At 35.8% G+C, this 23,868-nt stretch overlaps 1 protein-coding gene across 2 annotated transcripts in view; it reads right to left on the bottom strand.

The window, feature by feature from the left end:
- The window catches only part of Dsc3 (desmocollin 3), a 40,039-nt gene that overhangs the window by 870 nt on the left and 15,301 nt on the right, over nt 1–23,868 (bottom strand). For both annotated transcript variants that reach the window (XM_013014866.1, XM_013014867.1), the window contains exons 5-15: nt 22,153–22,308; nt 20,893–21,037; nt 18,766–18,932; nt 15,594–15,728; nt 14,803–14,988; nt 11,435–11,691; nt 11,197–11,339; nt 9,342–9,566; nt 5,453–5,677; nt 4,478–4,599; nt 1,283–1,537 (exon numbers count right to left, since the gene is read on the bottom strand). In XM_013014866.1, the coding sequence (XP_012870320.1) occupies nt 1,283–1,537; nt 4,478–4,599; nt 5,453–5,677; nt 9,342–9,566; nt 11,197–11,339; nt 11,435–11,691; nt 14,803–14,988; nt 15,594–15,728; nt 18,766–18,932; nt 20,893–21,037; nt 22,153–22,308 (2,016 nt within the window). The remainder of the gene's footprint in view (nt 1–1,282; nt 1,538–4,477; nt 4,600–5,452; nt 5,678–9,341; nt 9,567–11,196; nt 11,340–11,434; nt 11,692–14,802; nt 14,989–15,593; nt 15,729–18,765; nt 18,933–20,892; nt 21,038–22,152; nt 22,309–23,868) is intronic.

The following is a 23,868-nucleotide window of genomic DNA, read 5'->3' as shown; positions in this document are numbered from 1 at the left end:
GGGGCCTGATTCAGTTTGCTACAAAGGCACTAGTAGCCCTACTTTTAAAAAAAGATGTGGGAATTAATTCCATAAAGAATATTTAACCCAAGTTCTCCTTCCTTAGCTTCCCATAAAAATCATCTGAGAAAATTTTTAAACAGAAAAGTTAATGGAATTAGAACTGTTTATAATGAAGCTTTTCAGGAATTTTGATGGAAATTGAGAATCTGCTATTTAATCCCTCCTTTCTTTGTGTTATTTCTTTTTTTTTCCTTTTTTTAAATCTCTAATTACAAAGTATTTGGAAGAAAGAAATATTTAGAATTTGAGCCTTACAGTATCATTATTAGTAATATAAAATATCAATGAATTAAATAAGTTATTTGATAATGCCTAAAAGTGGAGTAGAAATCACAGGAAGATTTATTTATTTCTTAATAGAAAATTTCATATTTGCCTAGTGATTTATAATACTAAAAATATCTCAGTTGTGACTATAGCTTATAATAGTGGGTTGTATATTGTAAGATTGCTAAGAATAAAATTCATCATCAAAATGATATTTCAAGCTGGGTTCCGGTGGTTCACACCTGTAATCCTTGCTACTCAGGAGGCTGAGATTTGAGGATCACAGTTCAAAGCCAGCCCAGGCAGGAAAGTCCATGAGGCTCTTATCTGTAATAAAAACCACTAGAAAACCAGAAGTGGCGCTGTGGCTCAAGCGGTAGAGCACTTGCCTTGAGCTGAAGAGCTCGGGGACAACACCCAAGCCCAGGGTTCAAGCCCCATGTCCGACCAAAAAGAACAAAAAAAGATATTTGAGGTGATTTAATCATTCTACACACTAAACATTTTCCATACTATTGCTTACAATGCCCTATAGATACATATGATTATAATTAGTCAACTTAGAGGGGGAAAAAGTGAAAACAACAAACGTTTTGTGAAAAATCAGGAAACTATCCTAAATTAACACATGTATGTCTATAATGTCACAGAGAAATACAGACTTAATTTGGGCTATCTGTAATTATAAAGGAGATTTTTTTACTTTCTTCTGAAGATGAAACTCCAGTGGAGGATACTAGAAACCTCTGACTTGTGGTATTTTACAAACTAAGTATCTATGACAGAGGAATGAGGACATCTTAACTAAGAAAACCAATGAGTACTCAGAAATGAACAGAATGAGCAAGAGAGGGTTCATGGAACATTCTGGAACAGTCATTTCTGAACATCAATACTCATCACAACTTCCTGTGGTTCTCCACTAGCAGTTAAAAACACCTGGAGAACTCACTTCACCGAGTCGAGGCTGAGTGAAGTTGTGCCACTCGGAGTAGGTGTATCTGCAGTTGTCCGCATCCAGGTGTCCTCCCCTGTAGGAATCCAGGGTGTGGTGATGGCCGGTCCCACGGCAGGAGTCCAGGGTCTGGTGTCCTTTCATCATTTCAATGGTTTCCTGTCCGCCATTTCTCATCCCCGACCCCATGGTGCCACAAAAGCCTTGGCTAGAGTTGTTAGCAGTGTGGGTGGTGAAGCCATTGGCAGAACACTACAAAGCAACACACAAGTCATGCCGGAAGGAACTGGATACCAGGGAAAGTCAGAATAGATACAGAACATCGACTCAGTTTTCATTCACACATCCAATAGGCACTCATCCGCTTGTAATTAATTATGTGTGTAGATGCAAAGGCATGAAAAGATGAGGCTCTAAGAAACTCTTATTCCAAAAAGAGAGAAAAACAGACCAGTAAGAATGTGACCACTCGTCTCTCTAAGTAAACACAGAACGTTTGAGGAGCACAGAAGTACTGCATTAAAACACATATAAGTAGAGTGTTAAAATTCCAGTCTAGCAAAGGTAAATGGAAGGTAAATGGAATACCCCAGGAGAGGAACAAAGGACCAGTGAGAGTATGGTGGGGAGTGGGAGAGATGCATACCTGTAAGAGAGTCTGAAGTCAAAGGTGCATAAGGAGGCTGGGCATGGTGGTTCGTGTCTGCCTACAATTCCATTTACTGGGGAGGGGAAATACGAGGATCACAGGATGGGGGGGGCGAGGAGTTAACAGGTCAGTCCAGCAAAGTTAGCAAGACCCTATCTCAAAACCAACTATAGTGGTCCCAGCCACTCAGAAGGCACAATTAGGAGGATCTTGGTTCAAGGGTAGCTGAGAAAAGTTAGCAGAAGATGCAAGTCAGAAGCTCTGTTAAAGTTGGTTCCTCATCATGTGAGCTCTAATTATAAAGTATCAAACTACCTTTGAGATAAGAGACTCTGTTCTAATTAGGATTTCCACTGCATTGTTTTGGTTTCAATTGAATTTTCCTCCTATTTAATGTACAAAAACTCTAAAGTGGAAGATTTTGAAGTTCAGATGATTTACTGCACCTGAAATAGGCTTACAAAATTCATACATACTATTTCATTGCCTTAGAAAAATATTCCCAGGAAGAGAATTTAAAAGTGGCCATTTGGTGGCAGTGCTTGCTATCCTATATTTACTTAGGTTGACTAAGACAAAATTCTACCACCACCACCAACACAAAAACAACAACAATAAATTTCTGATGGTTAATTCTCCTTGTTGATGTAATTTTGTCATTATAAACACAGGCTCAAAGACGTACTTCTAAGCTAATGAATAATGAATTGAAATTGGATAGAATTGGAAGTGTATTCTAGCCCACAGAATTTATGGCTGTGTCTACCTCCATTCCTTCCTGCTTAGCTCCTCCAGAGTCTCTCTGAGTAGCAACTGTTACTTCCTTTGTCTATAAATCCCAGACATGCTTTTCCAGTCCACGGTTTTTCAACTAACTTCTAATCCCATTTGAAAGCCTTCAACTAGAACTCTGACCCAAAACTAAAAGTTACCTTGCCTCAGTGATTTTACTGTATTCACTCTATTTCAGATAGCTTATAAAGTTGGCTTTGATATTAATAATAGCAAACTCTTTTGAGAAATATCTCTAAGAGGTATAAATATGATAAAATGCCCATCAGTGCTATCAATGCTAACACCAAATGGTAAAGAACACACGTAAAATGCATCCACCCCATTTTCAGATATAATATAGGAATTTCTTATGAGGTGAGTCAAGATTTGTCAAAACACTAAATTCATTTTCTGACCTTCCCTTCAGATTACAGAAAAAATCACAGTACTGAGCAGGAAGGCCTGTCAAATATAGAACATAGACTGGTTGCCTTCTTGCATGATAGTGAAAAAGGAAGGGAAGATAAAAAGAGCAAGGAAGAAAGGTATTATCCTGAGACATGGAAAAGGACCAATGTATCATTGTTCCTGGCTTTGGTACATATAATATAATATAATAGGCTATAATACTTCGATTCCACTTCCTACTTCGTCCCTGAAATTCATTCAAGAGCCCATTCTTCTATGCCTTTATTCATCTTGATTTCAATATTCCAATTATTATTATCATCATAGTGTTATCTCATGTTTAAATCCAGTCTGTAATGTCTTCTCGTTCTCACTGATCCCCTCCTGACTTACGGTACCACAACGAACTCATATCCTTCAGTAGGATGGAGAAGTCTCATCTCCCAGTTTGTTCTCAGATCCTCTTGTCCAGTGCCTAAATAGCAAGCCTTTATTCCCATTCCCAAGTTTTATTCCAAAGCAAATTGTTTTCTATTTATTAAAGAGCCCAGAAACTTGGCCATCCCCTTTCTTCTTCTTTAGACTGTTTTCCTCTACTTTAGCTAGGCTCACCATCTCTTCACTTTCAGCCTTGTCTTTGTCTTTCAGCCTCACAGTGAGCCGTACCTCTTTCTTTAAGCCTTCCTGGTTGATCCAAACTCTATGAATAGACTCACAAATTATATTATTGTTGAACACTAACAGGGCTTTATCATACTGGCTTACTCTCAGATACCTATTTCTTTTTTCCATAAAAGTAGATTCTATTTCCATTAAAAAATAGAATTGCTTGAGAACAAATAAACCTTCTAAGTACTGTTTGTATACTTCCCACAAAACAGAACTGTAAAGCCAAGTCCCTACAAAGACCTGAAAATAATCAACAAAGGAGAATGGTGGCAATATTTCAAACATACCCCTTTTTTTAAAAAAAATCTATCTTTAAAAAATTATTGTTTTAATACTTTCCACAAGCTTTCTTTTCTATTAGAGATGATCAAGAGTTAGAGAAATGAATAATATCTGGAAATACACATTGCAGAGAGTAGCCAAAAAGATTATTGTTATAACAAGCAAATAAAATCAATGTTTCAATTATAATACTAAAGAAGAGGGAAAAGCATAAATAAAACAGTGAATCTGGTTTAAGAAGTTAATAAATGCCACTCTACAAAGGCTTAACTATTGGCAAAATATTTATAGTTCACATAATTTGGCCCAAGTAAGAAGTATAAAATTAACTCCTGCATTTCATGATAAATTTATGAAGAAGAGTTTAAAATATTTGAGCGAAAGAGAAATATTCATTAAAAGTTACTTACCACTCTATCATCTCCAGGTGCTTCTGTGTTTGATATAATTAAATTTTGCTGTGCTAAGTCTTCAGGAAATTTTTTCCCTTTTCTGGCACTAACAATTCCACATACTAAAGTTAGCAGTACAGCTGAAGAAAAACAAAACAAACCCCAAAGTCAATTTAGTACACAAGGAACAAAAAAGAATCATTTTTTATTTCCTATGGCCTAAGGGCAGCAGAAAGAAAATGCAATTACTTTTACAATTAAATTTTTAAAAATATAACCACTGATTCCCCATGAACTATTTTGATCTTTCCAAATCAATTAACCATGATTTAGCTTAGATTTAAAAATGAGATCATTGTGATTTCAGTATCTTCCCTAAATCTATAGCTGAGAGGAGATAGATATGAAATTAAAGTGACTTTTAGTGGACTTTCACAGAGCAGAATTTAAGATTGTTCTAATCAGTCCTAAACAGACTAGCATTCAGATTAAGAAATACAAATGGGATGTTGAGACTTTTGGTGCAATCTAAATGTTCAAAATTCTGTCCAAGTAGGAAATCTTCTGTCTCAAGAAAATAATATTCAAACAGAAAATATTCAAACATAATTCAGATATTAACCCCAAAAGAAGTCACACTTGATAGTTGCTGGAACACTTTTACTTCTCTGTTGGCGGTGATGGGGCTTGAATTTAGGGTCTGGGCTAGGGCTGCCCCTGAGCTTTAGTGCTCAAGGCTAGTGTTCAACCAGTTCAAGCCACAATTCTACTTCTGGTTTTCTGGTGATGAATTGGAGATAAAATTTTCACAGGCTTTCCTGCCCAGGCTGGCTTGGAACTATAATCCTCAGCTCTCAGCCTCCTGAGTAGCTAGGATTAAGGATTACAGGCCTGAGTCACCCATGCCCAACTAACACATTTACTTTTTAAAAACCTTTTCTGCCCTCCAATCTTTTACTCTGCACTTTAATCTCAAGTAAAGTGGAAACTTACAGAAGAGTAGAGCTATGCCCAGTAGTATGGCAAGGATGGCCCACTTCCCCAGGGTTATGCCCGCACTCCTTGCCATGAGGAAACACTGGCTTGGGTGAGTGCAGTCACACAAGTTAACCCTCAAGATTTTGGTTGCAGATTGGCCTGCTCTGTCTTTCACAGTAATAGGAATTGAATACTCTTGAAATGCAGCATTTTTCTGATATGACAGACGGGCAGCTGTATCTGTAAGAAAACAGATGGGTTTAAGCATTATTTTTTATAAGAGCATGAAACAAACTCCAAGATATGGAAACAAGAAAGCTTTTCTTTTAAAGTTTTTAGTTTATGAAGATTCTATCTCCTATACTTTATGTATGGTATATTCAAGTGCATACCTTCGGAAGGGTTGTGGGAAGGGACAGGAATCAAGGGGAAAGGGTGAAACAGTGCAGCAGTGGAGCTCACTGGACACTGATGAAAGTGAACTATAGAACTCATGGTAGAAATGGGAGAGAGGGACTGAGTGGGAGAGAGGGAGAGAACAGAAAACTATACAAAAAGGAAATGTACTCATTACCTCACTCATGTAATTGTAATCCCTCTGTACATCATAATAACAATAAAGTAAATTAAGAGAGAGAAAAGGATCGTGCACTCTTTCCTTAGCATCTTTTCACCATACTTGTTTTAAAAGGTATTCTCTGCAAAGAATTGCCTGCCACATGCAAATGAGTACAAATAGAGAACTATCTTCTACGTTTTTAAGTACTAATATTGTTAATGTTGACCCTCGTCAGTCCTTAGATATCCCTAAAGAAATCATCTGGAGCCAGGTGTGAAAACAGGCCAAAAATTCTGGCACTCAGGAGGCTCAGGCAGTTGGTTAGCAAATTCAACACTACCTTAGGCTATATAGTGAGATCTCATGTCAGATTAAAAAAAAACACAAAATAAATATAATTATAGTTATACATTACAATGACCCAATATCATTCCAGCAATATTTAACATTCCATTAAATAATGAAATAATATTAGATACAAACTAATAATGCTAGACTGGCTCTTAATGAACAGTTCAAGTATTTTTCCTTAGACCCAGCTCATATACTGTAAAACTTACTGTTTCTCCTACAGCAATATGCAAAGGATGTCTTCAGTTCATATTCTTTTAGTCATCTATCTTTAATATGTAAAACTATTTTTCAGAGTATGCAATATATTTGTTATTATTATTAATGTCTTGAATCTAGAAGTAATCTCCACAGGGGGAAAAAACTAATTATGTCAGTAAAACTTACAGGGAATCACAGCATTGGGGGATTTTTATTTGGAGATGGTGTGTGTGTGTGTGTGTGTGTGTGTGTGCGTGCGCGGCGCGCGCGCACATGCACCTGCACGGACGCCAATACTAGGAATTAAATTCTGATTCTGGAGCTCTTGATCAGTAATTTTACTCATGGCTTGAATAACACTTGATTCACACCTTCACTTCTGGCTTTTTGATGGTGAGCTAAGATAAGAGTCTCACAGAATCTTTTCTGGCTATCCTTGAACTATGATTCTCAGATCTCATTCTCCTGAGTAGCTAGAACTATAGGCATGAACCATTGGCACCCAATTCAAATGATTTGTTTTTATCAACTATGTTGGTAAATTTCCCCTAATCATCCTTGCATGTTATATTACTGTTAATTAACCAAAAGCTCTACAGACTTTTAATGTCATTCAGAACTTCCTTGTGTTTTTATAATAAACCAAGTTCAGTGATAAACACATAATGTACAAACTGGAAGTCATTTGGAATGCCTAAGCCTTGATAAATGTACTGTTACAGTTGTAAAAATTTCAGACTTTGGATGCACTTAATATCAGAAAGCATCCCAGAGGAATGTGAATTATTCCATTGGCTACTTTAGGACCCTTCAAAATCATCAATGTCTAAGGTGAGACTTTGTAAGTCCCTTCCTTCTGAGCCCTCGAGCTGAGCCATAGTTAGGTTATATCTTATTTATTCATAGCAGTGCAAAATCACTACTACTGGTTTTCTTTCTCAACTCAGCCTTCCTCAAATTCCCATCACCAATGTCAACTTTATGAGACATAAATCCGGATGCAGTTCTGCTTTTCTTGAAAAATCCCCAAGGTATATCTGCTGTCACCTACAATACAAATGTCAGTCTCAGCCTACCACACAAGGATTTTTATCACTTTTCATCCTTCTTCCCACTCACACCCTCCACATAGTTAAAAAATGTTCTAAACTTTCTAATACCAATTTACTCCATCACCTAACAGGTTTTTTCTTCTGTGACTATTTCTTAACTAAATATTGATTAAATAGGCACATTTTAAACAATATCTAAAAGTCACAGGACCAGAAGTACAAAGATGGATTCTAATTCTGATTAATTCAGGTATTGGAGGAAAGAGATACAGTGATAATACGTGATGAAATGTGCTGCAAGACAGGGCACAAAAGATTGGGGAACATCTGCAAAGGTGTAGCATCTGAACTGGGATTATGTTTCATTGATCATCTCTGTGTATCCTAGAGCACTACCTAATGGATAGCAAGCATTTCATAAATTTAATGATGGGCTGGGAAGGTGGCTCAGTGGTAGAGCGCTTACCTTGCATGCATGATGCTCTGGGTTCAATTCCTCAGCACCACATAAGCAAAAAGAAAAAAAGCCAGAAGTGGTGCTGTGGCTCAAGTGGTAGAGCACTAGCCTTGAGCTGAAGAGCTGAGGGACAGCGCCCAGGCCCAGAGTTCAGGCCCCATGGCCAGACCCAATGAATAAATAAATAAATAAAATGCGATACTATGTGGAAAGGAGGTAGTGTTTATAGAAAGGACATATACAAAAGTGTAGCTGCATGAAAGAACATAACACAACAGAGTGAAGTGCAGACGAAATACAAGCTATTGTTATAGGAAAAGCTACTGTCACTGCAAGCAGCTCCTAAAGTCTCCAGTGCTAGATCTCTTTCCACATCCTGCCACCTCCCTTTCCAGGAAACCAGACAGTGCTCTTAACTTAGGTCTGGATTTCTCACTTCCTTGCCTATATAATACAGTTTAAACAACCTCTCTCCTGGCCTCTCTGCATTGTACTGATATTACTTTAAAAAATACACACACATAGCCAGGAGCCAGTGGCTCACACCTGTAATCCTGAGATTTGAGGATTGCAGTTCAAAGGCATCCCAGGCAGGAAAATCCCTGAGATTATTATCTTCAATTAATCTCAGACTAAGCCAAAAGTGGCACTGTGACTCAAAGTGGTAAAGCACCTAGGCCCAGAATTAAAGCCTCAGGACTGGCAAAAACACACACATGCACACACACACACACACACACACACACACACACCCCTTATGCTGCCTAATTTTTTTTTTTTTGGAGCTTGGGTGCTGTCCCTGCATTCTTCAGCTCAAGGCAAGCATTCTACCACTTGAGCCACAACACTTTGGTTTTCTAGTGATTTATTGGAGATAAAAGTCTCGTGGACTCCTGCCTGGGCTGGCTTTGAACTATGATCCTCAGATATCAGCCTCCTGAGTAGTTGGGATTGCAGGTGTGAGCCACTGGCACCCAGCATGCTGCCTAATATTTTAAGAAAGCTTTTTTTCTTTATTGCAAACTTTACCTGCATCAAAATTATGATTCCCTTATTTTATCTAATGTGTGTGTGTGTGTGTGTGCATTTGTGTGTGTGTATGTGTGTGTGTGTATCGACACCATATGACATTTGCGAAAGATTAAGTTAACTATATGAAATGAAATTGTATTTGACTAAAAAAAAGTGAATTGAGCAATATGCTTTACATAGGTAAACAAGTAAACCCGTCCTCTGGTTGTAGAGTTCTTTCAAAGCATGTAAATCATTCTTTCTATTAAATACCATTAACTTTGTTGAGGGTCCATAATCTGTGGATTTCTCGGGAAGTGTTTGCCAAGCTGAACTGGAATGGAGCTCCATGGATCGGTTCATCAGGATCAACAGCAGAAATGTCCATATAGCCCATCTTCGGCTTGCAAATTACGAGGTAATCCTGAAGTATTTCTGGCGCATTATCATTCACATCTTCAATATTCACAGCAAGCGTTCCTGTGCATGATCTACCCTCTAAGAAAAGAAACACATTTCTTTACTTTTAATGTTCTTCATGAAGTTTTGTTGCATAGTTTCTTAAGCACAAGCACTAGCACTTGATAATTTCTTGATGCATGTTTCAAGGAAACTTTTACCATTATTACTACTAAATAATAACAATGAGTGTCTGAATTGCAAAATCTTATCCCTTGGGAATCTGATGCAGACAGATGTAAGCTTTGAAGTGGTGACAGAAAATTATTTTCACTAGTTTCAGAATCTGAACTCAAAACTTCCTTGGCTTGCTTTCTGAGCTGATGCTCTACCACTTGAGCTCCATCTCTAGTCCTGCTTTTTGCTATTTTTTTTTTAGAGATGGAGTCTACAAAACTTGTCTGCTTCCACTGTACTCAAATCTTGGTTTCCTAGATGTCAACTTCCAGAATAGCTAAGATTATACATGTGACCCACCAGTTCCTGGCTCAGAAAAGTAATTCTAATTATCATACACATCAAACTAGCTAGGGAGATTTTTAAGGTATTTTATTTTTAAAGTATCTGGGTCCACAACAAGATGGTCTGATTCAATTAGTCTAAATTATGTCTATACATTGTTATATTTTATTTTAATATGAAGCCAGAGTTTTATAATTTGGGGTTAAAGGAACAAAAGTCATCTGGGCTCCGGTGACTCTACGTTCTCAAGAGGCTGTGATCTGAGGATCACAGACTAAACTTTGGTAAGGGGAAATAAAGGGGGAGGCAACAATGCTTGATAAGAAATGTACTCATTGGGCTGGGAAGGTAGCTTAGTGGTAGAGCGCTTGCCTTGCATGCATGAGGCCCTGGGTTTGATTCCTCAACACCACATAAGCAAAAAGAAAAAAGCCGGAAGTGGCACTGTGGCTCAAGTGGTAGAGCACTAACCTTGAGCTGAAGAGCTGAGGGACAGTGCCCAAGCCCAGAGTTCAGGCCCCACAACCGGACCCTCCTCCCCCAAAAAAAGAAAGAAATGTACTCATTATCTTGTTCATGTTTTTGTAACCCCTCTGTACGGTATTTTCACAATAAAAAAACTTATTAATAAAAACATTTTAAAAATTAAAAAACTACCAAAAGTCCATGAGACTCTTATCTCCAATAAACCACTAGAAAACCAGAGGTGGTGCTGTGCCTCAGGCGGTAGAGCGCTCACCTTGAGCTGAAGAACGGAGGGACAGTGCCCAGGCCCAGAGTTCAAGCCCCATGACCAACCAAAAAAAAAAAAAAACCTACCAAAAAACTGGAAGTGGAGCTGTTGCTCAAGTGATAGAGTCCTAGGCTTGAGCACAGGGGAAAAAAAAACTTCAGGGATAGAGCTTATGTCCTGAATTTAAGCCCTAAGACCAGCACATTTTTTTTTAATGAACAAACTTCAAAGGATTATCTTTACCTAATAATTGTAAAACATGTGGCATAAACACTTAAGGTCCTGTTATGTAGAAATATAAAAATAAATAAAAGATGGTTTCATGTTTCTCAACAGTTAATTTTATGACGTGACTGAGGGATAGAAGCAGAATTCTCAGACTTACAAGAATAATTCTGCACAAGACAAACTAATTTTCTCTTGGTTCCTTATAAAATACTTAAATGTTTGTCCATCTTGTTTATTTATTTTTACCTTGGTCTATTGCTAGGACTGTAATGTTATATAAGTCATTTCTAGGTGTCGCAGCCTCTCGGTCCAAAGTTTTGGAAATAGTGATTGATCCTGAAATTTCATCAATGCTGATCCAATCTTTAGGATCGTGTAACTTTTTGTATCTGTAAATGAACAATAATAAGTTTTTGGCATCATATTTCAAAATAAGTAGACATCTCAATTATTATTTACTATGTAATTATGAATTATGTTGCACCTTAAAACATTGCTGTTTTTATTTTCAGGGTCATATGCCTTATAGCCATTCATCTTCGAGCCTACTGCTGAGTTTTCTTTAATCCGTACGTATTGGGATGCAGGGATGCACTCAGGCCCCTCATCCTGGTCCCTCACGTGAACTGTAACCAAGGCTCGGTTCATGGATGTCACTCGGCTTACTTCTCTAGTCAGTGGAACTTCATTGTTGACTCCAATCTCGAGGATCATTTGACGGTTTTCTTCATAATTCAGTGGCTTTCAAATAAAGGACATATGTCTTACATCAGGGCAAAGCATATTTGATATTTCAAAAGGAAAAATGAACTTTGATCAAGATGAACACCGCTTAAACTTAAATATTGGATTTATCCTTTCTTATATGTATAGATTATTCTGTGCTAATAAGCTTTTACCAAAAAGCCAATTAAAACTGTATTCCAAGTGGGTACCTGCAAATCTGACTTGTTTGGTGGATCTGCATAATGTTTTGCATGGGCTAGCCTGAAACTATGATCCTTCTGATCTCTACCTACCAAGTAGCTAGAATTATAAATGTGAGTCACTGTAACCCACCTCATCCAATTTTTTTATAGAATTGTGGAGAACAAATTCCTGAACTATTTTTATTATTCATTCACACAAGAGAATATTATCCTGAAAATGGAAATATCGCAATAAAATGACAATTAACAGGGTGACATGTGAGTCATCTGACTCACTAGATAAACAACATTGACTTAATACTGAACTTAACGTTGAGGCATTGGACAAATCTTGTAAAGTTAAGCATTGACTTCAATACACTGGAAGGGTACACGGCTTGTCTGTCTCATAGAAGAGATATATTTTCTTTCATTACTCTGTGAAGAATCTCGGCTCTCTCATTGGCTAGTGAACAAAGTAAAAATGGATGAGTAATATTTAACATATTGAAATGTTACTAATCTTAAGTCCTTTAATAAGTCAAGAACATTTTGGCTGGACACTTCTAACTCATATCTGTAATCCTAGCTAGACATGAGACTGAGACCTAAGGATCTCAATTCAAAGCAAGCTAGGACAGAAAAGTCCATTAGACTCTGATCTCCAATTAAGTGGCAAAAAGAGGAGGTATGATTCATGTTTTAAAGTGTAAGTCTTGAGTGGAAAAAGCCAAATAAGAGCACAAAGTCCTGAGTTTGAGCCCATGTATGGGCACATATCAAAAAGAAAGGGAATTTCTGAATCTTAGAATCCACAAAATATATCCTAACTGAAGATTCAGGAGTGAAGAGCATTTGTATCTGTTTATTTAATTCTGACAAAGACTGTCTCACAAGCTATGCATGACAGGTGTAAATTTCTAATGTTCAGATTATGCTGCTTGAGTTTTAAAAAGATGTTTCACTGAGACTAAGTTGATTTAAACATATAACTTAACTGCCTAATCACAAATATTCCTAGGAAAAGAGCACAATACCTTCAAAGACTCCTGTGACAACCAAGGTGACTGTGAAGAATTCTGTTTTCTAAGAGTTTGCACAAAAGCAAATAGAAAAGAAGATGGGGCATGACAAATGAAAATTTTCGTGATAAAACTGTTGGAAAATAATTTGTGGCTCAAGTTAAAGAGGATGCAAGATTAGCAATGAAGATAACAAGGGCAGAAAAAGTAAACTCAAAAAAGTAGAAGTAAATTAATATTTCAATCAAAGATCAAAATTCATTGTATTCAGGTACTGCTTTGTTAAATGGCAAATCCTTTGTACAGCTACTTAAAGATCATAATAAATAAAAAGAAAATTCCCTTGTGCCAATGAGGTTATGGCTTTATCAAGCCAATTAATTTAAGTATGCAAAAAAAAATGGGGGTGGGGAATGTGACCAAAGACACCACAGTGGAAGAACAACACAATCATGATGAGTAAGGGCTCAGTACTAGGCATGTCTGGATTTTCATTTTAGTTGTATGAATAGAAATATCTCTCATGGATAGGCCAGATATGCAAACACAAACCATCTATCCTAGCTCTATGAATATACCACTACTAGCATCTTACTTCTTTTTGTCTAAGCCTCCTTATTTGGAACTGGGAAGAATGATTGTAGAAACTATCTGGCTCATTGTCAAAATCAAATAAGTCTTTTAATTCAATGGTGAGCATGGAAATAAAGAAATTAAATTATTCTATGAAACATCATGAAGTTGATAATAGAATATAAAAGTAATTCAATGATACTGGAATTTTTACATCAAATCAAAGCATGAAACAGAAGAAAAATAAATTATTTTATGAAGATGAGCATAAACTTGATTATAAAACAACAGCAATTGTATAATCCATCTGGTCCTGGGCTTTTCTTAGATGGGAGGTCCTTTACTGCTGTTTCTATTTTAATGCTTGATATGGGCCAGTTAAGTCGGTTTAACTCATCTTGGTTTAGTTTTGGCATGTAGATATTTGCTAGGAAAAGGTCCATTTCTGCCATGTTCTCAAACTTATTAGTATAAAGGTTTGAGAAGTATTCCCTTATAATGTTCTGAATCTTGGTTGTTTCTATGGTGATGTTTCCATTCTCATCTCTGAGATTATTTATTTGGGTGTGTTCTCTTCTTTTTCTGATAAGATTTGCTAAAGGATACAGGTGGACCCATCACAACAATAAGATGTACAAGATGTTATGTCAAAAAAACGAACTTTACAACTTTGGCACTGGAGGGGGGTTGAAGGGGAGGGGAAGATGGGAAGGAATGGGAAGGGGAAACAAAGGAGAAGGCATCAATGCTTGATAAGAATTGTACTCATTACCTTCTCATGTAATTGTAACCCCTCTGTATGGTATTTTCACAATTAAAAAAAAAGATTAAAAAAAAAGAAATATGAATGTCCTAAAGAAGGTAAGTCTGCACTGTATATAGCAACATTTTCACAAAACACCGTGTATGATGCTAGTGGCTCACATTTGTAATCTTAGTTACTCTGGAAGTTGGCTGTTTGAAGCCAGGCAAGGAAGAAATATCCAACAAAATATAGGACTGGTGTTGTAGTCCGCTGGATAGAACACTACCTAGCAAGCATGGACCAAAAACATGGATAATGCCTTGTGAGCATTTTCTGAGAGCCAAAGCTCCCCAAATACCCTCTGTCAACTGAGTCGAAGAGATCTTTATCATTAAGAATGTTCAGGCATTCTCTTGGAAATTAGCAATGGGCAATAAACTATAGAAGACAAACATGACAATGGATTTGAATAGTTAGACTAAACAGGTTTTATGTTCTCCCTCAACTTGCAGAGTCCATGATCTGAAACTACTTAGTTTATTCCACTATTTGTTGATGAAAAGACCTTAGTTTCTAAATTGTTGGTTATTGAACATTACTATACCTTTTCAACATAGAGAATGCCTTCATTTGTCGCTTTGTCTGTAGTGATTCTGAAGTGTCCATATTCATTTCCTTTCAAAATGGTGAAATTGGCCCTCCAATTTTCAGTATTCATTAAATCCTTATCTTCTATAGGTATTCGTAAGATTTCCACATTGTGTGCATTTTCATCTACTGATGTTTCATACTGAAAGAATTCATGAACAGTTGTTTTACAAAGAAATATATTGCACAAGAAGTAAAAGGTGTCTTTTACCCCCAAAATATTTGTTCTTGTATGTTTTCAACATGCATCATCTCAAAATAGTTGTAATACAAAAGTATTGTTTCATTAAATGTTATCTTTTTTCTTTTTTATCAGTCATGGGGCTTGAACTCTGAGCTTGGGCACTGTCTGTGCATTCTTCAGCTCAAAGCTAGAGTTCTACCATGTGAGCCACAACACCATTTCTGGTTTTCTCTGGTGGTTTATTGGAGATAAGACTCTCACAGAGACTTTCCTGCCCAGGCTGGCTTTGAACCACAATCCTCAGATCTCAGCCTCCTGAGTAGCTAGGATTATAGGGTAAACCACCGGCACTTGGCCAGTATTATCTTTTAAATGAAAGAACTTTACTATAAATGATCTTTAAGGGGGAGACATACATAAAAATGCTAATATAAATGAAAATACATAATCTATTTAAGCTTTAATGTTATTTATATAATAAACACATGCCTCAACATATGACCAATATATAGTTAACTCAGATTAAATAAATTAAAATATAGATTTTGATATTACATACTTACAGTATTTTGCCTGAATGTGGGTGCATTGTCATTTGAATCTGTGACTGTTATAATACAGGTTGATGTACTGATCAATCCAAAAAATTGTCCATCCATGTCTTGGACTTTCATTATCAATGTATACTTGTCTACCACCTGAAAACAAATCAAATGTTTAATTCTTGTGGGACATGTCTGTCTAGAATCATAATCAATACCCTAATTATACAATTTATGTGTGGATATATTCTTTATTTGACTTTTATATTTGCATATACTCTAAGAATTTGATAGAAAAGGACAAAGCTGAAATATAGGCACAGGTGAAATTATACAGAGAACTGTTAAGAATTTAGACAGAGGTATAGCAGATAATTGAGGGATATTTTATGGAAGTCAGAATGAAGGCACAAAATAAGAGCATTTTGCAGAAAATATTTGTATTAAATATTGGGCATAATTTGAGGTGAACTAAGTTGAGAGTTAAAGCAATTATGGAATCCCTTTAATAACCTCAGACCTCATTGTCCAAATTTGAGGCAGTATCCAAGGGGACAAGGGAAAGGAGAGGGAAGAAAGTTGCTTTGGAATTATAATGGAGTAGGAATTAATAGCAGATTCTGGAGAAAAGTTATGAGGGAAAAATTGTGGAATTTGATGCTTAATTGTCCTTCTTGGGTAGGGATATCAGGAACCAATACAAAGTAACAACAGACAGTTCTTAAGAGAGTTGGCAAGGGTGACTGAAGGTATGAATTTTGCTGTGTATGTGTTGAATTTCATACGCCTAATGGAAATGTAGGTAAATAAGTTCAGACACCTGTAGGGACCCATGCTTTAAGCCTATGGCCAGAAATACTGCCTTGGGAGTGAGCCATCAGGATGTAGATGGTGGTTGAAATTACAACAGAAATCAAATACTCAGGGCAGATTACAGGAGGAGAAGAGCTAAGGAAACATGGAATAAAACAGTATTTCAAGCCTCTTCTAGGAGGACAAAAGACTAAGCAAAAGATATGAAAAAGGAAATGTCAGAGAAACAAGAGAAAGGCCAGGATTTCAATGGAGAACAGTTTTGGTTAAGTATCAACAAAAAACGAGGATTGTTTTCAACATTTAAGAAATCACTGTTGACTTCACATTGTGTGGTGATGGTGAAATATATAATCATTTGTTTGTGATGCATAATCATTATTGTTGCCCTGTCTTTTCTTTTCTGCCCACTCCTTTTTCATTTTCCATTTTCTAGTTCCCTCTCCCATCATTCAGTCTTCCATTTAACTTGCTCTCGCCCCTTTACATTGTATGTCAGCATTCCCACCCCGCAATGCTCCTCTAATAGACTTCAAGGATCACATACCTTGTGTTTTTCTTTCACTAAATTCACTCTCTATCTCTAATATTTGTTTCTTTGCTACTCTCATTGTTCCAAACATAATCCCACTATATTTTTTTCAACAAGCAAATAGATTTGGCCCCAAAAGTATAACCTTAAATAATTTAGCATTTCTAAACCTCTTGTTTTATTCTATAGAAATTGAGGGTAGATTTTTTTAACTTTATTATTATATTCTGTCTACATCATGCAAAGATACAAACGTCTATATATCCTCTAAATTTTTCTACTCAGTCTTATCATTGTGCTTTATTATTTAGATGTTCTGATGCTACAAAAATTAAAATGGTGAAAACCAAAACTTTGTACTATTTTTTTTCTTTTTGCAGAGTCCCACCATTCTCCCCTTTCTCTTTTAGCAACAAATTCAAGTATTTTCTTTTTGAGGATATTACTTCCTGTTATATCCTTAGTCTATTTATTTATTCTAGCTATAGTGGGACCATTAATGTATCCTAATAGTTATTTTATACCTATAAATCTAGTTCATCTGCTTCAGCTAATCATTCACAATTCGAAGATAAAACCGGCTAACAAAATGAAAGGAGAAATAATAACAACAAAAGAAGAGAAGTTCTTGTGGAATTGACTTAAGCAAGCCCTCACATTTCTTCTCTATAGATGAACATAGCAGCTATCTAGTCAAACACGCAAACTAAAAAGACAAAATTAAAATAAGCATACACATTTAAACATAAATTACAATATACATGACCATATGCCATTGTTATTAGGCAAATAGCATGGTAGGTTTTTCTAAAATAATTCATCAATTCCATCTCAACTAATCCTTTCCTCACAAAATGTATGTACATCTATTATAACTGAATAGGTGTTAGAGTATGCTTGATACTCCTGAAATAAAGCTCGTCATCTTACATAAGGAATGTAGTCTTCAGGAAAGGGTAACAAATTCGACAAGAAATGTACTCACTTTTTAAACATTTTGTTTTATATACAGGTTGACCCATTGTAACCATGAGATGTACAAGGCACTATGTTGAAAAACGAACTTTACAATTTAGGCTGCAGGGGTGGGGAAGTATAGTTTTGGAGGTGGGAAGGGATGGTTGGGGAAAAACAAACAAAGGAGGAGGCAACAATGCTTGATAGGAAATGTACTCATTGCCTTGCTCATGTAACTATAACCCCTTTGTACAGTATTTTCACAATAAAAAACATTAAAAAAAGAAATGTACTCACTACCTTATTTATGTAATTGTAACTCCTCTGTACCTCACCTTGACAATAAAATTTTAAAAAGCTACTTACAGAACAATAAAAAAAAACAAAACAATAAGAGAAAGAAAGAAATGTAAACTTTATGGAGCTGCAAGTAATTAATCACAACAAAATAGAATGAGATAATACTTACTAATAGTAATAATTTTAGGAGATTTTTCTCTTTTTCTATTCTTATGTCTCCTTTTACATGAAGAAATGGAAATAATGTTTTTTTTTTAGAAAAGGAGAAAATGACAGGAATCCTTATATCTTACTACTTTAAAAATCTATCAGAGGCTGGAAATGTGGCTCCATGGTAGAGTGCTTGCCTAGCATGCATGAAGCCCTGGGATTGATTCGTCAGTACCACATAAACCAAAAAAAGCCGTAAGTGATACTGTGGTTCACGTGGTAGCCTTAAGCAAAAGAGGCTCGGGGACAGTGTTCAACCCCTGAGTTTGAGCCCTAGAACTGGCAAAAAAAAATCTATTTATAGGATAGCAAATTATAGAAAATAGGGCACAGGAGATTCAATCATCAGAAAAATGACGTTTCGCAGAGCGCAGAAGCTACCTCTCTGTCCATGTGATGGGAGACCGTGGTAATAGCTCCTGTGTTGGGATGTACAGAAAAGAGACCAGGGGATCTGGGTTTCTGCTCCAGAATGCTGTACTTCAGGCGCGTGTGCATCGTGTCCGGTTCATCTCTGTCCGTGGCACAGACCACTCCCACTGTCGTCCCTATGCATTTAAAAAAGGGGGGAAAAGAACTTAAAATTTCCAGAATTGCAAAATATGTCTACGCAGTAGTACATACTCCACTCAAATTTTAACAACGGTGGAAACTTAACTTGACATATATTTTTTTTTTGCCAGAAATGCTACATCTTTAGAAAGGACAAATGAAAATTACTTTAAATGTAAAATATAAAACATTTTCATACCAAAGAATAATGTGTTTTGCTCACATTTAAAAAATGTATGACAGCAAATTAGTAAAAAAAACAATCATTAAATGTCAATCAAGAATAATTTCAATCTATGTTCTCACATAGTACAATATCACCTCACTCAAGGCAAATTCTGGGTGTCCTCAATATAATAGCTAAATTTAGGCTTAGAGTATAATTGTACCAACTTTCAAGTTGACGTTTAATTGTCTACTCTCCCCTTCCAATGTTACTTTTCTCATGCATTCCTATTTGACTCATTCTCTTCATCCTATGGTTGATATACCTTAAGTACCTAGGGCTAATCAAAGGGTTAACATCAAAGTGTTTGCCCCCAATTCTTCACTATTATTACTGGAAATAAACAGAATCCTCAAGAAAAATATGTTTTCTCTTTGAAAAAAAAAGAAAATGTAATAGATTCTTGGAATTGTGATGCCACACATAATATAGTTCATCTAATGTAACTAACACTAAAGAGCTAAGAAAATTGAAGGTGACTTTCATGATTCTTACAGTGATTCATAAGAGAATCAACATGAATAAATAGATTTTCTAAACTCCCAACAATAATGCATTTTAATTGCATCAATTGGACATAAGAGTAATAAAGAGGTTAACTTTGTTATAACAGCAAAATATAAAAACAAACAGAATAAAAATGCATGAAAATGTGAATAACTTCTACAAACTTTTCCAGGTCAATTAGCAAAGTGGTTCTCCATTATGATTGACGTCACAGTCTTTCAACTTTTTGACTCTGGTTATTCTTATTTCAAGTCTCAGAAGACATCATAGACACTATCACTAATAGATAAGTAACCTGAAATAATTCAGTTTTCCACATGGGACACCATGCTTTAATGATAAAACACTTTCAGCATCCACTTCTCTAAAGCTATTCTGGTATTTGCTCTGAAATGAATGTAGTAAAAAGTTGAAGTTATAAGAGAAGAGGCAATATAAAATAAGATTTAAAATTGTGTCCTCAGTAGATATTATTTAACACCCTTCTAAATAAAATCCCATTAAAATATTTATATGGTTTTTAAATTGTATTGTTCATTCTATCCTGAAGTTTTGGAGCTGAAAGTCATGATAAACCTACACAAGGAGAAAATGAAATAAAACTCATAAACCAGATAGGGTACAATGCTTCAGTAACTGTTGCCTGTGGCTACAGTTAAGGTAGAAAGGCCAAAATTTCCTCACATACCTGGTAAAATTCATTAAGCCTAGTGGGAATGTATGCATTATGATAAGTAGTCAGTGCTATCTCAGAATGAAGTAACCATTAATATAAAAATCTCAGTTTCTAACACATTTATAAGATGATTTCTTTGTTGCTTTGTATGTTCCTCCCCCACCATATAACCCCTGCTTTCACTGTATTTGGTGCTGGTATACTTTGTGGAGGGGAAGGGAAAAAAACAAATTGTTTAAATAGGGATACAGGTGGACCCATTGAAAAAATGGACCCATTGCAACAATGAGATGTACAAGTTGTTATGTTGAAAAACGAACTTTACAACTTTGGCTGGAGTGGAGGAGGTGGGGAAGGGGGAAGCAGGGGAGGAGGGAAGATGGGGAGGGTGGAAACAAAGGAGGATGCAACAATGCTTGATAAGAAATGTACTCATTACCTTGCCCATGTAATTGTAACCCCTCTGTACTGTACTTTCACAATAAAAAAAACCGCAGTACCTCAAACAATGTACACAAATACATTTCACATTAAAAAGCAGCCTTACCAAGTCTACTACTTTCTGGAACTTCAAAATTATAAATGGTTTCAGTGAAGACAGGATGGTTGTCATTTTCATCCTCCACTTTGATGGGCAGTGGAAGAGGTAAATCCGCTGAATAGCCATCGGCAGTGGATGCATATGCAATCAACTGTAAAAGAATAGAGCAACTTGAGTTTTCAACTGACACCAGACTGTAGCAAGAGAAGAGAAGATGCCCTACAATCTTGTCTGCAAATCTTTTTAAAAGTTCACCCCTACCTAGTCTTTTCTAATTATCAATGCACTGTATGGCGAGACACATTACACAAAAATCTTTGGGCATTTGGTGGAAATTAGTATACTACAAATTAAAATTTACATCAGAGTACATCCAAGCTAGGATGCCTGTGTACATTATTCTGAAGAATTAAATGTGACCATAAAGACTCAAATTCACAGCAACAAAAATATGACTATGACTGTGTGTGTGTGTGTGTATTCTAAATAAAGCAATGATTTCCAACCAAGTCACTTCCAAGCCCATTTACTAAGTTTTACCAAGCACATTTCTAAGTTTTCTAGCCAACTGCATTTGCTACTCCCATGTCACAAATTAATCAAAACTATTCCTATTTAGTATTTAACTATTACACTGAGTTGAAACTTTTAAGCATGTGACATGGAAAGCATCAGTCAACTAGGTTACTTAGTATCTATTTTTTCTTCTAGAAGTAGAACCTTTCTCTCCAACAGGAAATCCACCCCCTGAACCACATGGATGATACACAAATTTGTGAGACTTAATATTTTATAATAAAAATCGTCTGACTTTATAATAAAAATCTCATTGACTAAGTTCATTCTTTCAAGGATGCTGGTTATTAAGCTGCATTTAGGCCTGGCCTCCCACTTTTATTTTCTTATCTAGTTCTCATAAAGGATCAGAGAATCATTTATGTAAAAAGAAAGTAAAATAAGGAGGTACACTATTGGGGAATCTTTTCCATCACCTGTGAACATATCCTGGAGAGACAAGAATATGTAAGTGTCAGGAGAGGGAAACTATATCTCAGAAGCAAAACCAATGTCTTTAAAATGTACTTGAATTTATATTACAACTCTTTGTTTTATTTAGGCTTACCTATCAAACACAATGATAAATTGTTGACCAAGAATTCAAAAACACTTTATGAACTTGAAGATATCCTTAAGAAAAGAGTGCAAGAAGACAGGAAAGAGTAGAGGAGGTATCAAATAAGCCATGCTCATCAGTTAAATTCCTACATCAAAAACATCATATTCCTCACGATCCACAGGCCGAGTACAATACAGATTTCCAGTATCTCTTTCTATGTAAAACAGATTCAAAGGTTCTTGGTCAACTCCACGTCCACTTATTGAATAGAAGATAGTGTAGTTCTGTGCTGCATCAGATAGAACCTGAAAAGAAAAGAACATGCATATGTAAAAAATTAATTAAATGCAATAGAGCTCAGAAAATTCAGCTACTCAGTTTTTTTATTTAAAGGAAAATATTTCAATAGAAGAGTCAGAATGAAATTTTAGGTGAAAGGCCCTGGGTGCATATAAAGAGTGGCTATTAGAGACCAGTATGGAATTTATCTGAAGAAGTGTGCTTACTAGTTATAAAATAGCTACTCATTTATAGATTCATTTTCTGGCTTAATCTCTCATTGGCAATATAATACAAGGACTAGAGTGTCCAAAGGCTTATGAACAAAAGTTAAAAGCTAAGTGTAGATGTCTTAGATAGATCTACCTGCTTCAAATGATAGAAATAAAAATAGAAATTGTAATAAACCCTATTTACACTTTGTCTTTGCTCAGATGATTTCAACATCTCAGGAAAGCTTAGCTGTTAGCATCCCCTTTGGCTCATTTGCCTATAACTTATAAGAAGCTGAGATTTTTTTGTGTGTGCAGTAGGTACTGAAGAGAAACAAACTAGGCATCATTTCTATTTGGAGATTATGAGATGAAAGAGAAGAAGGAAAAGTCTAATATTTTTTTTCCTATAGGTTGGATGTCCAAAACTTTTCCAAATCATTTGTATTCTTAGATAAACCTAGATCAGCTCTGAAAGTTGTAAATGTAATGCTCCCCTGCCACAAGTTAATATTTCCCTTTGTCTATTGTTTATTTTTAAAAGACCCAGGCAATGTCTCAAAAAGAAATGTGATTTCCAAAGAACTTTTTCCCACATTAATTAAACAATTAAAAATTATTTTGGGGAATGAGAGGAAAAAAAAGAAGAGTGAGAAAAATAAAGTTACACTTATGGTTGGCAAGCAAACAAAAGCTTTTATTATTATTGTGCAGGAATGTTCCTTAGAATGACCTTATGGAGCAAAATTAATAAATATTAAAAGATTGGATGATGAGCCATGAGTGCCTACTTCAGAAAATAAGACCAATCTTAAAGAAACTATCTAATGATGCATCTCCAAGCTCTTATATAAACAAGAACAAAATAATCTCCAAAACAAGTAAATGGAAAAAAAATTAGGGCAGAGATTGACAAAATTGAGCCTGAAATGACTAAGTGAAACAAAAAAGTGGTTCTTTGAAAACAAGACTAATTAACCAAAAAAGGAGAAGATACTAATAAAACCAGAAATGAAAAAGAACATATTATAAGAGATAGCAATAAAATTCATTAGGTAATGAAGATCCCTAGTAAAGATCATTAGGAAAGAACTTATAGACTAGAGACTCAAGGAGAAATTGTATGACACACCAACACGTATGACACACCAAAATTGAACCATAAATAGACATACAAGAAGTAAAAAGACTGAATCAGTAACAAAAAATTTCCAAACAAAGAAGGCCTAGGAACAGATGGATTCACAGCTGAATTCTCCCAGAGCTTTAATAAACAGCAATATAAATGCTCTTCAAACTATTCAAAAAATACAAATGGAAGGAAGACTACTTTATACCTTATACCTGGAAACTAGTGGCTCATATCTGTAATCC

The sequence above is a fragment of the Dipodomys ordii genome, unplaced genomic scaffold (genome assembly GCF_000151885.1).
Source record: "Dipodomys ordii isolate 6190 unplaced genomic scaffold, Dord_2.0 Scaffold25, whole genome shotgun sequence".
NCBI lineage: Eukaryota > Metazoa > Chordata > Mammalia > Rodentia > Heteromyidae > Dipodomys > Dipodomys ordii.
The sequence above is the reverse complement of the archived record's forward strand: the minus strand, read 5'-3'. Positions and strand labels throughout refer to the sequence as shown.